Source organism: Phaenicophaeus curvirostris, chromosome 4 (assembly GCF_032191515.1).
Source record: "Phaenicophaeus curvirostris isolate KB17595 chromosome 4, BPBGC_Pcur_1.0, whole genome shotgun sequence".
Lineage (NCBI taxonomy): Eukaryota > Metazoa > Chordata > Aves > Cuculiformes > Cuculidae > Phaenicophaeus > Phaenicophaeus curvirostris.
The window spans coordinates 38,235,476-38,253,217 of record NC_091395.1 but is presented as its reverse complement, the minus strand read 5'-3'; the positions used below and the strand labels follow the sequence as shown (position 1 = coordinate 38,253,217).

Below are 17,742 nucleotides of genomic sequence, written 5' to 3'. Positions count from 1 at the left end.
CTTTTTAACTTACTTAAAAATGTACTTCTACATAATAGCATTTATACCTATTCCTCCAGAAATTATGTCAAAATAAATGTTAGACTCTGTTATATTTCTTGTGCCAGTGAATATACTTATGCTTTGTCACAGTGTAACCCATGCAACTGTGTCAAAAAAAGCAGAAAAGGTAATTTCAAACCAACATAAATTTACACTAATTATAACTATAGAAATATATTTAAAACTCAGTGAAAACAATACATACAATTCACTGTGATCTAGCCTGTAAGTATATTACTATATACTTCCTAAAAATAGGCAGAAAGTCAGGAAGAGATTCCGCTATATCTACAACAGGCTGGATATTGTCTAGATTATTTTCTCTGTATTTTTTTTCCTTCTTAATGTAAAAGAGCTGAACCTAACACATAATTAATTCTTTTAAAAAAATCACAGAGGAAGTGTTAATGGCTCTGAGAAGAAAACAGTTTTACAGCGTGTGCCCCAAAAGACAATAATATTGTGGAGAACAGGCTTAAGGATACCATGTTCCCACTGAATGTAAAATATTTAATCTTCAGATACTAACATAATACATGGTAGAGGTTCAGGCTGGTATTCATTATCTTTTACCTCCTGTATATCCTGGCTTTTTGGCATAACTTTCAGCTACATCTGAACCAAAAATACAGAAAAAAAAGGGGGGTAAAACCAGAGAACTCCAATAGAAATCACACTTTGCCTTTTCCTAAAGTTTTCTTTCTCAATGTCCTAGAAACTAAAAAGCATCTAGATATAAAGTCCTGGCTTCAGTGAACTATAAATCCTAAAAAAAGTAATTCAGAATTCAGATGAAAATCATAGAATCATAGAATAACCAGGTTGGAAGAGACCCACTGGATCATCGAGTCCAACCATTCCTACCAAACACTAAACCATATCCCTCAGCACCTCGTCCACCTGTGCCTTAAACACCTCCAGGGAAGGTGACTCAACCACCTCCCTGGGCAGCCTGTTCCAGTGCCCAATGACCCTTTCTGTGAAGAATTTTTTCCTAATGTCCAGCCTAAATCTCCCCTGGCGGAGCTTGAGGCCATTCCCTCTTGTCCTGTCCCCTGTCACTTGGGAGAAGAGGCCAGCACCCTCCTCTCTACAACGTCCTTTCAGGTAGTTATAGAGAGCAATGAGGTCTCCCCTCAGCCTCCTCTTCTCCAGGCTAAACAACCTTTACACATTGCAGCTGCTATTTCATGGGTAGGACATGTGAGGAAAAAATCAAGCAGGAGTTCTATCTTAAGGCAAATATAACATTAAGCAGTTAAGGGAAGCAGGTGAAAAAAAGTGCAACTGTTATTTACCACTTATTATTACATACGTAACAGCAATGACCAATTGTGTATTTATATTTTGTGTGTGGTAACCATACTGTTTTTCAGCAAAACTTAAAATTTGATGTTTAAAAAGAAAGCATCAGAATATGCATATATGGTTAAATGGAGTAAAGTACTGTATTATATTCTATAAACTTAGTTTTCTCTAAATTCAATACTAAGGAAATGGATTTCACATACCTTCGAAATGTTACTTGATCGACTTGTGGAACGCCCTGGAGATTTGTCATTCTAGAAAAAAGTTAAAAAATGAAAAAAGTTATGCCATCTCAATTCTACCTAAGAAGAAGTTGTACTCCTTTTGTGATTGTGGGTGCACAGAGCTTCTCTTCCTCTACATTTTCTTCAGTTTGGGTACTGACTGTACAATGGAAGACAGCTCAACAAATAAGCCATTAGAACATTCATGCAAATTATATTATTAAAATTGAAAAAAGTTCTGTAATAAGTCATTGTTAGCATTTAATTACTGTTGGTTTATTTTTCAGGTTTTTTTTTTTTAAACAACATTTTGAGTGAAAGATTAATGTATCATCACAGCTTCTCATGAAAACTGGAACTCTTGTATGAAGAGGAAAGTTTCATGATAAATAATTAAAGCCACCTGGTTACACTCCCTGCTCAAAAAGTTGAATTCATCCTTTCAGGAAAATTAGAAGAGTAGTAGATGACTTCCTGCCCAAACATATTCTGAAAACAACAAATTGTAACCAGTCATAGATACACTTCAGTTTACATCCACCCCTTCTTTCCCTCTTGCTCAAGCAAAAAACACAGACACACAAGCCAACACCACAGGCTGAAATCCATTAATAAAGTATATGTTGAATAGGTACATTTCTATAGTACAATTTTTTGGGGGGTAATCCAAAAGAGGAAGGGAAGTGGTTCTATAATTTTTTCAGTATTTACACTTTCCCAAGAATAGGTTCAGCTTCATATACACTGAAAAGGTAAAAAGATATTTCAGAAACACCTCTCATCATCTAAGGGAGATCATAGAAATGTTTTTCTCAGCACTGAGAATGTTAGTTCAAACACCCAGGTGAACCATATAAACAAGACTGATTTTCACCTAAAAAGTGTTGAACTAGATACCATCTGTGCAAGTTCATTAGATAACATACCTGGGGGAGCACAGGGACAAAACCCAAAGTAGATTTTTGACCTGTGCAGCTTAATTAATAATTACATGCATACATGTCTATAAAGGGCTTTCAACTCAACTATGACCCATCTCTTCTCATACTTCATTTAAAGAGCTACAGGAAAATACAAAAGTGGCCACTTAGAAAGGACAGATTTCATACTTCATTAGTACATATATCTAGTCTAGAAATTAGTATTTCCCCAATAATTTCTAGCACAAAACAGTTTTCTAACGGCAAAAATGATCAAAAAAACCCACTAAATCTTAGATAATTTGTCAGGAAATGTTCAGGAAAAAAAAAAATGTTTTTTACATTAAAAAAGCCGCTTCGATCTCAACTCCAGTAAGCAGATTCATATGGAAAATAGTTTCAAACCTAGGCATTGTTACATATACCTACTCTATCTCTCTTCTTTCAGACTGTAGGTAGCTTATAACTTTTGTTCGATCAGCACCATGAATTTTTGGCACTGCAAATATTAATATATTCAACTATCTATCTTTATACTTTGTCTTCACTAGCCATAAGTAGTACAATGGACTCTTGCCCTCTTGCTTCACTCAGCTCCGTGACCATAAATCATTCTCCATTTTGTTCTACTACACTGGCTAGTTCTCAGGACTTCACCTTCAGGTTTGTGTGTCAGTTTCTTCTTCTTATAGGAAAAACTGAAAAACAAATTCTTCAACTTATGTACTTACTTATTACATCTTGTCCTTGAGGCAGGCCCTGCTTTGAATAGGGAAGTGAACCAGATGATTCCTTCTGACGTGTTAAGTATTCTATGATTCAAAGATGACTTCTGTGATAGATTATCCACTGTAGCTTTAGTAATAAATTAATACGTGCTTATCCTTTCTAGACAATATTAAATATATACAGGTTTGAATGTCTTCATTTATATCCATAGAAAATACACTTTCAATATTCTGGGTCAACGTTCAGAGAAGCTCTGCTTTGACCTCAAAATAATAGAAGTTATGGATCCATGAAATTAATTCCCCTTTTGTGTTTAGAAACTATGAAGAGGATCATAACTGTTAAAAGCATGTAACCTTTATCCTTCATCACCTGGATTAAAGAAATATTTTGTATTTTCTGATAGTGTAGTGAACTCCGGCACTTTAACTTACTTTCTTTTAATAATCTGTCATTCAAGATTCATTTTGAAAATCTGTTTCCTGACTACAGCTCTCTAGGTTTTTTACACAATCCATTTTTCATTATGGCACACATCTCCATCACTTTAGTTACAAGTTCCTCACTCTCTAACTGAAAACTCCTAGCATTCACTCTGCAAAGTCCTAGCTCATACATTGAATGGTCTCAGTCGACAGAAAGAGTGCTGGCTCTACAGCTTTGGGGAAAATAAATAGATAAATAAATAAATCTAATCATCTTTCCCAAGTTCAGATACTTCAAGGTGATTTATCCTGAAGAACATATAAATAAAACACAAAATGTTGCACTAAATAACAGTACACAAATCAGATAGAGTTCCTAATTCAAGTTCACATTGAACTTGCATGAATGTTCATATAACGAAAGAACAGAATAGAAAAGTTACGGCAAAATTTCTTTTGAAAAGTGTCCTCAAAGAATGTCTGTGTGCTTCTGTTTTAATGGCTTATCTACACAAAATACTCACATTGTTAAGAATAATTGATTCCTTTTCTTACTGTAAGTGAAGAGGAAATATCTTTATTGAAAAATGTTTTTCCTACAAGCTTGCTAATCACTAATAAAACTTTTCCCCCCATACATTCAATATTAATTTACATTTGAAAGCTTATAGCCAAAGAAATACATGTTCAAACATCTATAAATACTTTTGAGGATCAGGGAAATATCTTATCATGTCCTTCCAAACAGATTATTTCAAGGAAAGTAGCATCTGTCTTTCAGAATTAACACTTCTCAGAAGAAATTATTTAATGTCTACAACTAGGGCTCTTGATGTTCCTAAATGAGTTTTCTAGATCTACACATACAAAGTTCTGACCCTTATGCAAAGTAAAAGCAAAATACTCAGAGAAATCTCGTGCTAGAATTCTCACACTGTCTTTGCTTCAGTCAACAACAGCAAAATGCCTCCTTCGAAGACTACTCCTGGCCATGATAGGTATGAGCTTTTCAGGTTGTATGTTGCATTATGTAGTCCAAAACCTACACTGTAATGCCTCTCCTTATTTCCAGACATCCTGAACCACCACTATCTCACCTATTCTATTATGTTACACCCTGCAAACATGTGTCAAATATCTCTTCAAAACTGTAATAGAACAGAAAAAAGTTCCCATACCTTTTCCACTGGAATACTGAGAAAAATCAATCTCTGATTGTAAAACTGAATTCTTAGGAAATTTACCTAGTTCATTTACGAGGATATACATGAAAACAGCATTCAACTTTCAATATAAATTCTGGGCAGAAGACGAAAAAAAAATAATACCACGGAATTTCAGATATTGACTTGTTCAGGAAACTGCTTCTGGAGAGATGTTGTGCGTCCCAACACATCATACCAAGAAACCAACTCTGGTTGTAATAAGGAAATAAAAGAATTAAAAACACAGTAATATGTAAATTCCTCTTTCTGTGTCAGTGAACTACCACCTAACGCCACCTAACGGATGTTTTCTTGCAATGACCAGCTAAGATTTAAGCCTGTTAAACCTTCTGATGCTTAAAGATACAGTTTTTCCCAGCTTGCAAATGTAACTTACATTGCTAATAAACAGTACTTTTATTAAAGCAGAAAAATAAACAGGGTAGTAGTAACAAATGTTTAAATACTGCTGTGAACAGTTCAGGCTCTCATTCTGAGGAGGGAAGTGGTAGAACAGCTGGTTGCTTTCTGACTTGCACTAAGTTTTCATATGCACTGATAATGATTTAATGTCTTGTTGGGTAGCCACGTGGATTTTAAACTAACTAATCTGTTTGCCTGGTTTCTTTCCTTTAGCTGCCCCTTACTCTGTTCTAGCTCTAAGCATCACTTGGGCTGATGCAGGCAGCTTGCTAACAGACAGCACTTCATCTCCCTGAAGAGACCACAGCACCATCAAGAACTAATCACAACATCTCAACTCACAGGAGAATCTTAAGCAACAACCTCTGTCGCACACATACACCCAACCCACCCCCCAAAAAACGCTTGCACAAAATACTTCACTCTTGTCTTCTTGCCTATGGGTGCTAACCTTAGCATCCCTACACTGCAACACACTGCTTCTCACGCCTGTCCTCAGGCTTAGAGTTCTATACGTGACTGTTAAAACAAATTTCTTTCTAGAAGTCATATCACAGCATATCACAAAAATGAATGCATCTTAAACCTAAGCACAACACAAACCAAACAAACAAATTTCTGTCGGCCTAAAGTCCTCTCCTACCTTGTATCCCCTCACTGCATAAGCACGAGCCTCCTTTCAGCACCTTTTCACTTGTAAAGTTTTAAACAGACGCAGAAACTACTTTCACTTTAAGGACTCAACTAGCCATGTTATCCACTGGAAACTTAAGGAGCAAGAATTAGCATTATTAAAATTGATGTGTGGATTTGATATATTTATATCAATACCTTAACTTGAAAATTAAAATATTAAAATATTAAAGAAACAGGCAGCATATGATTTAACTGATAAACAGAAACTTCAATGCCCATAATCAACTAACACATAAACACACTGTGTAATTACCGGGCATCATGCATAATTTTACTGTAGGACCCAGTTTTTTCAATACCAAAGAATAGCTGGGTTCAAAGTGCCAACTCACAGAAGAGAAGTCTGCTGGGAATATTACAGACTGTGATGCAGATGCAGCCATTAATTAAAATAGTAATAAAATCTAAATAGTAATTATTAATAAAATTAAATTATGAATAATAAATTATGAAGCTGGTGAAGGGGCTGAGAATAGGCCTTATGAGGAACAGCTGAGAGAGCTGGCTTTGTTTAGCCTGGAGAAGAGGAGGCTGAGGGGAGACCTCATTGCTCTCTATAACTACCTGAAAGGACGTTGTAGAGAGGAAGGTGCTGGCCTCTTCTCCCAAGTGACAGGGGACAGGACAAGAGGGAATGGCCTCAAGCTCCGCCAGGGGAGATTTAGGCTGGACATCAGGAAAAAATTTTTCACAGAAAGGGTCATTGGGCACTGGAACAGGCTGCCCAGGGAGGTGGTTGAGTCACCTTCCCTAGAGATGTTTAAGGCACGGGTGGACGAGGTGCTACGGGGCATGGTTTAGTGTTTGATAGGAATGGTTGGACTTGATAAGTTGATGGGCCTTTTCCAACCTGGTGATTCTATGATTCTATAATATACATAGAGTAAGATATGCATTGCTTATATTACTCATATATACTCCATGGCCTTGAGCAGCTTGGTCTAGTGGGAGGTGTCCCTGCCCATGGCAGGGGGACTGGAACTAGATGTTCTTTAAGGTTCTTTCCAACCCAAACCATTCTATGATTCTATATCACATCTATACATTACAAACACAATATCTAAACACATATAACATCTATCTCTCTATACATATTAATAAACTTATATGTATAAATGTGTAAATGTATTCATTCTTTTCCTAGTTATCTCTGCTAGGCATGGCCAGAACCAGGATAACACTGCCTCCTACAGTGCAGATTTGTTAAATATAACAAGGACAATATTATTAAATATTTGAGACCAGTTTCACAGTTTCTCATGTTAGGATCTAAATTATTAAAACAAATGCAAATCTATACATATTTATTCATGACTACTTATTCCAAGAAGGTAATCACACTATTACTGCTGGTAGAGCATACAACCGGCCTCTTGGCAATTTCAGACTTGGGCAGCCTTTTTCTCTACGGGAAGGAGGGGCAGGGGAAGTGGTTGGTGATAACAGTTGCTGGTGATAGCATCCTAACCACTTTTAGAGCAACAGGAAACTGATGTGGAGAATTTGAGTCCTGGAAGGAACTCAAAGCAGATTTAAGCTCTAAAATATTACTGAGAAAGAAGCTCATAACAAACTGACAGTTATCTTTTATTATTCATAGAATTATTTTCTATGTTGTTAATATTTTATCTAATTTTTTCATGCTTTCAAATATTCAACAGTCAGCCATATAAGTCCTCTGACAAAGGAATCTTATTACTAAATCACCAAATATAAAATTGTTATGTTCTTTTTCACCATTTTTTCCACTGAAAAAAGAATGTAACCAACTGCATGGCAGAGATACCACTGTGCTACTTACAGCAGCTTCTTGCACTGGTATCTCTAGTGGGCTACGTTCCTTTCCACTCATATCATACACTGTCTCGCTCCACCTTAGTTTCACTGGAGTCAATGTAGCAGGTTTTTTATAGTGTAAGCTGCTAATAAGCATTATAAATATAATAGAATCCAATCCACCATCCGTTTGAGCTGAAAATGCTAATTACAATTTAATGAGACCCAGAACAATTTCCATCAGAGGCCAAGATGAGTCAATAGCATGCTTGCTCTTACAGTGTAAGGGTTTCACAGTGATGCTTCTACCTGCAATTACATTGACAACTTCCATGTTACAACATTTGGTTACTTTCTCTGTGTTGCACAAATGAACAAGGTCAAAATTGTTTTAAAACCAGAACGAAATACTTCATTACATTAAAACAAAAAAATAAATCCAGCACTGAATCAACTGTGGAGAACAGCAAGGGCGTGCACAGAATACAGTGAGAAAACAGCATATACTAAACAGTCACCTGACACAAATGCAATTCCTTTAATAGCTCACATAAAGAGCTGAATTTACTTTATTATACCATATTTAGCAAAAGTTCCTAGAAATCCTTGACAAAATAACAAATGAGACAATAATGAATTAGGAAATAAGTTCAACACAAATCAGTAAACACACAATGTGTGTCATATAGCTGCCCTTAACTGATCATGACATAAAAAGATAGCCAGAAGCTTTTATTGGAAAATTATTTCTGGTAATGCCTAATACTAATAGGAATGAGGTTAAAGGAACAAAACTGAAAATAAAAAAGGGCGGGATTTTAGAAGTTTGAAATATAAAGGTGAGCAAGTGTCTTGCATCAAATAAGCCAAACAGCAGCAGTCATTGGGTCTTGCTCATTAGTACCTCCTGCTTTCTACAAACAAGGTGAACTTGTTCCTAGTGCAATTAAAATAACCAGGAATTGAGGTCTGGAAGTGGCTCTGATTTGCTTTTGCATCTGCAGACCAAGAAGAGCCATTTGATTCAGTTCAGAGGCTGAAGGAGACCACCTCACTGAATGCAAGAAAAGAATCTGAACAAATCAAACTGATCAAAATGCTGTCAAAATGATAGCTCCTAGTAGTAATTATCTAGCAAGACACAAGTGACACCAGTCTTTATCCAAAGCTGATCACATAGCTAAAAAGTAAAAGGTGCAAAGATTGGACTAGTGAAACTTGCCATTATCTTCTCATTAAAAAGTCACAGGGAAAAAGCACAAGAAGGCTATAATTAAAAAATCAACAAGTAGATAGTCTGTACTCTTATGACATACCTTGGTAGGATCAACACAGATGGAATACTATTCTCAAATGGAATTAAATGAAAAAAAAATCAAAGAGGAAAAATATTCATTATAATGGAAGAAAATATTACAAAAATAATTACTCAAACCAGATAAAGGCAAATACAAAGGTAGAGAGATGGAATGAAAAATTAACACAGGAAAATATTTTCCCATGTTATGAAAATATAGAACCACATTAAAAATAAATCCCTATCCATACAGGCATTTAAAAGAGCAATTTATTTTTAAGAAATTGCATGAATTCATAACTGTTAGTTTTTCACCAGAGAACTGTGTGTGTATTGACACTCACTACAAGGCTCTAACTTGTCACATTCAGAAAAAATGTCTTGGTCTAAAATACCTTAATAATGTCTTTGTTTTTACATTGCTATTTGCTGAGACGTTTCTCTTCTGCAAAAATACAAAGCTTTTTATTATTATTATTATTATATCAATGTCTGACTAGAGCCTGTTCAATTTCTACCATATCACTACATTAATCAGAGCACTTTAGTTACAGCAGAAAACAATACAATTTGTCATAGATTCTACATGTCAAAACCACCTCCTTCTACTTGTTTGCTAACAAGTTTAAATGTTTGCTAACAAGTATAAATGACCTGGCAATTATAAACAACCTGCATGGTTGCACTAAAACTTGATTTACATTCATTCATTACCAGAGCTATGATACAGGAGATTTTGTGCTTGAGTGCTGTTGCATGATATCTTGCCTTAGAAAACTGGAAATGTTACCTAAATACCTTTTCTTCTCAGGAGTACTCATCTATATAAAATGAAGACAAGAACCAAAGTCTGGGTTTTTTTCCTATAAAATACAAATGCAACAGTTTGCAGTATTTGCTTTGTCAATCTGTATTGCTAGTGTAACACTGGCAGTTCAGCTTCATTTTATAACTTCTACATAAGTGTGCCACATACATGTGACTGTACATCTCTTGGTTTCAAATATCAAATAAACCAACTCTTTAATTATCACTTATTTTCACACTGTGTTACCTTCCTTAAATGGCTTTGACAGATCAAGCAAGAAAATGAAATAGAAACCTCCTCACTATGAAATCAAATTATCATTTTATCTTCTATGATGAACAGAAATGCAACAAAATAAATATTGCTCTAGTATTCTTAAGTCAAATGGTTCTATCATTTACACATTATTATCATTTACAAACAATATATATAAGCACTTCCATCTTTGGTCAATTAAGATTTGTTCATTTTTTTTTCATTCAATCTTCTAGAGCATGACAGAACTTTAGTATGCTAGCCAGTACATTTATTTTCCAAAGCTCCCAGTGCATGATGAAATTTTGATTTTTCATAAGAGTCTCAGTGATTCTGAAGACTTAGTAATTTCATCACCATGTTGAACTCCAATCAATGCCTGTTCAATTATCAGTCTGAATGCTTTGCATTTTCCTCTTATGAGTGACATTCTTTTGTCATCCTTCAAACACCTGGTCTCTGCAATCATTTTATCTTGTATAAACATTCTTCGTGGTGAGTATACAAATTTCAGCAAATAGTTACAAGGAGTAGTGGATGGGAGTTTTTTTTAAAGGAAAGTAGACAAGGCCTGTGAACCTGATTTTTAATTCATAGTTTGATATGCATTCAGTTTCCTCTTGTTAAGTATAATTATATGGAATTTTTTTAATTGAAAAGACAAACTGAGTTGTTTCAGAAGCCAGAATTCAGAGGTCACTTTGTTGTCTGCCTGTTATTGTGACCTGCTGGATTCCAATCAGTTAGTACCAGAGATGAAAGACATTAGGTAGCCAAGTACTTGTCTAACAGCCAAATATTTATCAAAAGACAAAATATTAATTAAATACACAAAGTCAAAAGTGCCTCACTTACAATACAGCTATAAAACATTACTTAGTTATGTGATGTATTTTCCAACATCAGCATTTTTATACCTTATATCTGATTACAAGTTTTATGTCTTCCTTGTCCCTTTAATACAAATTCATTTGACTAAAAGGGAAATTTAAAGGAAAAAGCATTTTCCTCCATCCTCTAGAGGATATCCAAGCATCTAATTCCTTTCATTGACCAATCTGATTCACTATTAGCATAAACTCACTGATCTTTGACTGCACCAAGAACTGCAGCAAAACTATAAAAAATTAAGTTCTCGACCTAAACCCTACATGTTAAGTAATAATGTTAAGGAAATCAATAATGGCAACAGACCTGCACAAAGAAACACACAGTTTGATTATTCACCTGGCTTCCGATATGCAGCAAACCTGTATCTCAACATCGCCAAGTTCATTACAGAAATGTAAGCAGAATAGCAGAGTTCAAAGAAAATGTCTACATTAGATAAGAGTAGAATTAAGGAAATTTACGTTGAACCCTTGCGGCCAGTGTTGCTACTGCCAGATGGAGCTGAAAAGTCAGAAATGTTACCAACTGAATAATTTAATTCTGTACCAGCAGGACCAGATTAAAAGGCCCATAACTCTCAGTGCTATCTGAAACCTTACAATCAAAACTGAGAAATAACAAATGTGAGGATATGAAGAATTTTTATGCCAGCTGAATCTGAGATGCACATAGATTCCACAGATACATTCATCAGCAACTTTCCTAACTCTTTTGGAAATCCCAGAGTTCATCTCAATACTAGTTAACAAATAATGAAAAAATTTTGGGCTTATAGTTTAATTTAATTATCTACCCACCAGTTTGTTCACGTAGTTTGTGATTTTTCAACATAAATTTGAACATTGCAACTTCTCCTCTTTACAAAAAAGAGCAAAACTCAAACTTCAGTGCTTGAATGGCAAAATCCTTATAAAAATCCTTTTCAACCATACTTTATATGAGGGTTTCTGGAATGATATATTTATTCACACTAAAATACATAGAAAATTTGGAGGAAAAACAGCTTCAAGATAAAAATACGTATCCACAGCCACTTCTCTCTGCTTCAGAACCAAGACTGACATTCACTCAAGTCTTATTTCGATGGGCATTGACCCAGTGATCACCATCCTTCAAAAATAATGGGATCTAACATCAAGGTAGCACAAGCCATTCTTAATGTGAAGCTTCTCTATATACTATCACAGATACTTATCACGGAAATGATCATTTTTGTTTACAGGTAAGCTTTGTCTGATTTGCATCTCTAAAGTTACTGAGTCTTCTCATAAAGAAGTCATCAGCAGAAATGAATAGTAGTTTATTACCACACATACCCAGAAATATGTCATTTACTCCAGTCCTTCAAAGAGCTTCCATGACAAAGACTAGATCCTTGGTTCACTTACATCTGGAATATTATAGGACAGTAAGGTGCAGGCCACAATTTTCCTTTTTTCTCTACCTTCTGAAATACTGAGTATATTCATTAGAAGAAGGATGCTGCTGGAATTAAAATTAAATTTGGCTTATTCTTAGAAGTCACTTGTGTACCTATTGCTATATATTCATTTATTCAGTCAGGAGATTGAGAGAAACTATTATACGAGGATTTGTTTATTTTTTTTCTTTATAGCTACCTTAATGTTTAATTAAAAGGTTGAATTTTGATCCTATTTTCCATTTAAAATAATGCAAGTAAAAAGAATTGTGAAACAGAGTATACCCCAATCTCTTAGCAGATTTGCCCAGCAATTCATACATATTCATGACAGAAGGCTTCTACAGGTCTTTTATTCCCAGAGAGACATGACCTACATATTCAGTCTCAAAGATATGTAGAGAGATGGACATGTACAGCACATCATTTACTGATTACTCCTACTTGTGTTGTAACAGAAATCTCCTTGATGGAAAGAGGAACACTGAAAAGTTTGGGGAAAACAGATAATGAAGAGACTGTCCAAGGGAAGAGAATCAGGCACCCTAGCTTAGGCAAAGGAAGATTTTACTGTTTAGAGCACAATTTCTCATTCCAGATGTGACTAACAAATGGATGGACAGAAAAATAAAATCAAAATATAAGAAGCAGCTCTAACAAAACATTTGATTAGCTGTAATGCAGACACATTGTAGGCAGTTGTTAATTCTGCAGTTGTTAATTCCTCCCAGTTAGACCTTCATGCCTAACAAAAAAAAAGTCCTTGGCATAATTAGGACAGACAGTAATTCAAACTTTCTCAGAGTGGCTCTAAATAACCATCTACCAGAATATAGAATAGACTATATTTATATTTTTTTCGTATCTGTTAATTACTGCATAGAAATTAGACTAATGTGTTGGGAGCAACATCCCGACACTGTAATTGACTCAAATATTTTCACACAATATTCTACGTATTTATGTGTGTCAGTCTTCAAAGGCTCTAGCTGTTAAAACACCCATGAAATTATCTAGCCTCTTATTCAAGAAATATTTTAATTACTGTCTTAGATATCAGTTAATACCTTATGCTTTGCATTTTTTCCATTACTGCAGGCAACAATGAGGCATGTGTGATTCTATTCTATTCTTTTCTGTGCTTTCTCACCAAGGAATCCTGCTATTCTTAGTCACAACACATAATGTGCAATAACATTACACACAGATCATTATTGCCATTTTCTAAATAGACAACAGTTCTTCTCATTTCACTACAGTAAGTCTTCAATGTGATAAATGTCATAGATTTTTAGTCTTCCATGTAATTCCAGATTTCCAGCAGTCCATGTTGGAAAGGACTTCAACTACAGTTATACCATTTTAAGAAAATAAACTATATTCTGCTGCTTGTATCTGAAGCAGGTACTTAACTAGTAACTCACACAGTGTCAACTTGAATGAGGTCAACCGAAGATCTGGTTCATTCATCTCAAGTAGGGGTCCACACTTTGCAATAGGATGCCCATAAAACATCCTCAGCAATATATTCTCTTTCAAATTTTAGGGAACAAGGGCTCCCAATTCTAGAAAATGGTGGCTTATAGAGCTATAAAAATGCAGCTGGTATTCAAGTGACTCTCTTTTAGACCTAAAAAACCACCTTTACTTGAACTAAATTTTGTCCCTTCATACAGAATCAGTACTCTTGCCAGTTATTACTGTAAATAAGAAAACAGGACTGGATTTCACAATCTGAGATATTAGAGACAGAACTATTACAGGGAAGACTCAGAGAAAGGATTAAGGATTCAGCTTTTAGTCCTCATCTTTTTTAACAAGCATTTAACTGATTACAAATGTTGAGTGATTAATCAAAGACCAATGTAAAGGGATCAAATCTAGGTTTTTTTTTTCCTTTATTTGCTTACAGAGTTTAGTTTCTTTTAAAATTTAAATACAAAAAAAATCTAATTCCATAGGACTTGTGTTTTAACTTAGAAGGGCCATGGAATGCTACCACAGAGAGCTGGAAAAGAGAAGAAGTTAGGGAAAACATCAAGTAAGAAGCTGACAAATTCAGCATCTTTCTTTGCTTTTCCTATTTCATAATAAAGACATAACATGAAGAGGTAATTTCAATATTCCAATTTCAGTTTACCTTTGTTCTTTCCAAGCTCAGCTACATGCTTCATCATTTTCCTTTTGTCTAATTCTGGTCACTTCGAATGTTTCTGGATATCAACAATCCACAATTCCTACATGGCTCCCAGTGTAAGTTAAAATGTATGGTTCCTCGAGTATGTTTTGAATATGTATCCTGGCTGGGAGGTTAATTAAACTATGATTCTATCTGTTTTTCCAGTTGTAAAGGTCAGTATCTAGATTCATTCTACACTGAAACGAAATTAACCTTTTGCATTCAAAGAAAATAGATATACTAAAACCACTGAACTTTAATACAGCCAAGCACTACAGCACTTAACTCAGCTTACTCATCTACATTACAGACAAACCGAGGCACGAAGATTAGGATGAACTGACACAACTGAATATGATGCCAATTAGCAGGGTGAGGAACATAACATACTGTGATGAGATGGAAAAATTTTACTGGCAATATAATACAAAAACATAATCCCCAATAACAACAGGTCTGCTATGATTTCTCCTTTAAAATCAGTGCATACATAGTCTAGTTGGAAAGGATGGTGAAAGTCTCTTCCCCTTCGTAGTGCATGCAAAAGACAGTCCCTGAGAACATGAACATCTCAGCCATCCAAATTCTCTCAACCCTCACTATTCACAGTTAACACAAAGTGAGATCACTTCCTTCCCTGAATTAGGCTTCCCAGCAAAATTGGATTAAAATATGCTCAGAAGGCCTAGATACAAGACAGAAGATTAAGAATTACACAGATAAAACACTTTAAGCCTCTGTGATGTATCTATAAGACAAAGTATTACAGCTTTTTATAAAAGGAGATGGGTGTGAGAGAGAAGCCATGCAAATGTCCAAGCCCTCCCTTTTACAATAGACAAAAATATATCCCTGGACCCACTCTCTCACTATAGTACTTTCTTGTGGTGCCAGTAATTGGCCTCTGCAATTAACTGGACAGAAGTAGCATAGCTGGATATTACTCCTTTCTCAGGTCTGTATATGAGCTTCTCAGTAAGAATCTCCACAATGTAAGGAGAGAGAAAGTGGGATTAGCTCATAATTGCAGAAACATTAGGGGACACTTACAGTTAAAAAAATGTAAAAGACCCTTGTTGTCAGTCCCTCAGTCCTCTCACCACAAAAACATCAGTACTAGGAGCCTGAAATCAGCTATAGCATTTAAAAGATGCAAGGAAGAAATCCCCATACTGTCTCTGACAGGCTCAGTCATTAGCAAGAATCAATTCTTTCAGTTTAAACATAAATTGTACTTTTACAGCACTTTAAATCACTTATGCATTGCACTCCAAGCTAAATCCCAGCTCTTTAAGTGCCACAGCACATGCAGCTTTAAGTTCATATTTACATCAGCTTTTCAGTTCAGTTTTACAGTGCACTTCCCCAAGGACTATAATTGGTCTGTGTTCTTTTGTGGTACTGAGAGAACATGACATGAAACAGGAGCACAGAAGGAGAAGCTGCAAGTCTTTTACAAGTACTTACTGGAATCTGAGAGTAGGTCTTGGGATATCACTAACTTCCCTTGCATCCTAAAATAAATGTGTTCTAATCCCTGTAGTTCATTAAGCTATTTAATATAGCCAAATATTCACTTGATAATCCATTAAGGTGCTCCCTTTACCAACAGCTAGTCAGGCATCCAAATTGTGCACTGATCTCCATGGCAACAAGCTTGTATATATTTGGCAACTAACAAAACATGGCAAATTAAGGGTAATTTCCTCTCCTCTTTTACTCTCAGGCACTATAAAAAGCATTAAAAGGATATAGAATATACAATAAACAGCTCAAGCTATTTTTCATAATGAAAATGACACAAATCAGAACCAACACAAAAGGCATTGTTTTTCAGAGTTATTTATTTCAATGTACTGATTATGACAAGAATCGCAGCTGTTAAATGAACATAAGTGGTGAATCGAAAATTTATTAAGTATGCATTTTCAATGTATTGTAAACTGCCAGCCCTGCTGTAACAACCACTATATAGGAAATTCATGATATAGTATATTGTATAGTTAGGGTAGCCTAAAGACAAAAATACACTCTCCTCACCAAGTTTCTTTGCCTTTGCAAATTCATCATGGCCATGTGAAAATTTATTTTCTTATTGACCATTGACCATCTGCCTTCTTTGCCTATATTATGACTCTAATCTTCCTGTGAGACACTTCAATAGGTAAGCTAAGACAAGCAAAAAAACTTCTTTGAGGCCTTTCTCTGTATTTAGCTGATAGAATGATTGTTGAGCAATGGGTGTCTCTGCAGCACTTCTTATCCTGTTTAGCACTGACAAGTCCCATTCAGATACAACAAAAACATACTATCAATCTAGACTGTCCAGATATCTATTCAAAACTGCAGAGAAATTAATAGTAACATGAATACCTATGAACTTTTCTGAGATAACACACCTTTAGAGCTCAAATTCTTCAAGGTGAAATTCTGCATCTTGGCTCATGAAGCAGCTAGACAAGATGGTTTTTCATGCCTTAACATCTACATATTGCTCTAGACTTCAAAATTTGAGACTCCTGGGTAAATTCTCACATGCATCCAGTACCTTTTAGTACTGCAAAAATGAATATACATCTGTGAAGGAATCCTACAAAAACCTGAAATTCTGACCATGTGATGAATATATGAAGAAATATACCCTCTGTGTGATTAGATGTAAAAAGATACGGGCCAAAAAAAAAACCCAAAAGCCTGTGAGCAACAATTTGCCAAAGTCATAAACTTCCATAGGTATTCTCACCCCTCCCACAAACACATGAAGACTGAGAAGTCTGCCGGAAAATTTGTATGGCCAGTAGACAGAATAGCCTCTGCAAAAAACCAACTAAATAAACTACAGCCATTCAAACTACAAGAGGGACTACTGAGATGAAACATGATAGAGCGCATCAAAATCATGAGGCTTGGAAAACAGGCAACTATTTTTCAGTCTGCCAGAACAAGATGACATCAAATCAAACTAGCTGGTCATAGATTCTGAACAAAACAAATATCACAAGTGGTTAATGTTTAATGAACCTATCTGAATTTTTTTAAAGCTTACAGAGGATCAAAAAGCAATGGAGCATCATTGCAGAAGAAAAGTTCGTTCAAGGAAAACACACAAAAAATTACTTCTTGACCAGGAGCTACAATTTACTA

At 35.3% G+C, this 17,742-nt stretch overlaps 1 protein-coding gene across 10 annotated transcripts in view; it reads right to left on the bottom strand.

The window, feature by feature from the left end:
• Positions 1-17,742, bottom strand: part of MARCHF1 (membrane associated ring-CH-type finger 1) — a 235,509-nt gene that overhangs the window by 51,047 nt on the left and 166,720 nt on the right. For 8 of the 10 annotated variants that reach the window (XM_069855813.1, XM_069855815.1, XM_069855820.1 and 5 more), the window contains one exon: positions 1,554-1,604. The exons of the other annotated variants lie outside the window; for them this stretch is intronic. In XM_069855813.1, coding sequence (XP_069711914.1) covers positions 1,554-1,604 — 51 coding nt within the window. The remainder of the gene's footprint in view (positions 1-1,553; positions 1,605-17,742) is intronic. 10 annotated transcript variants of the gene reach the window in all.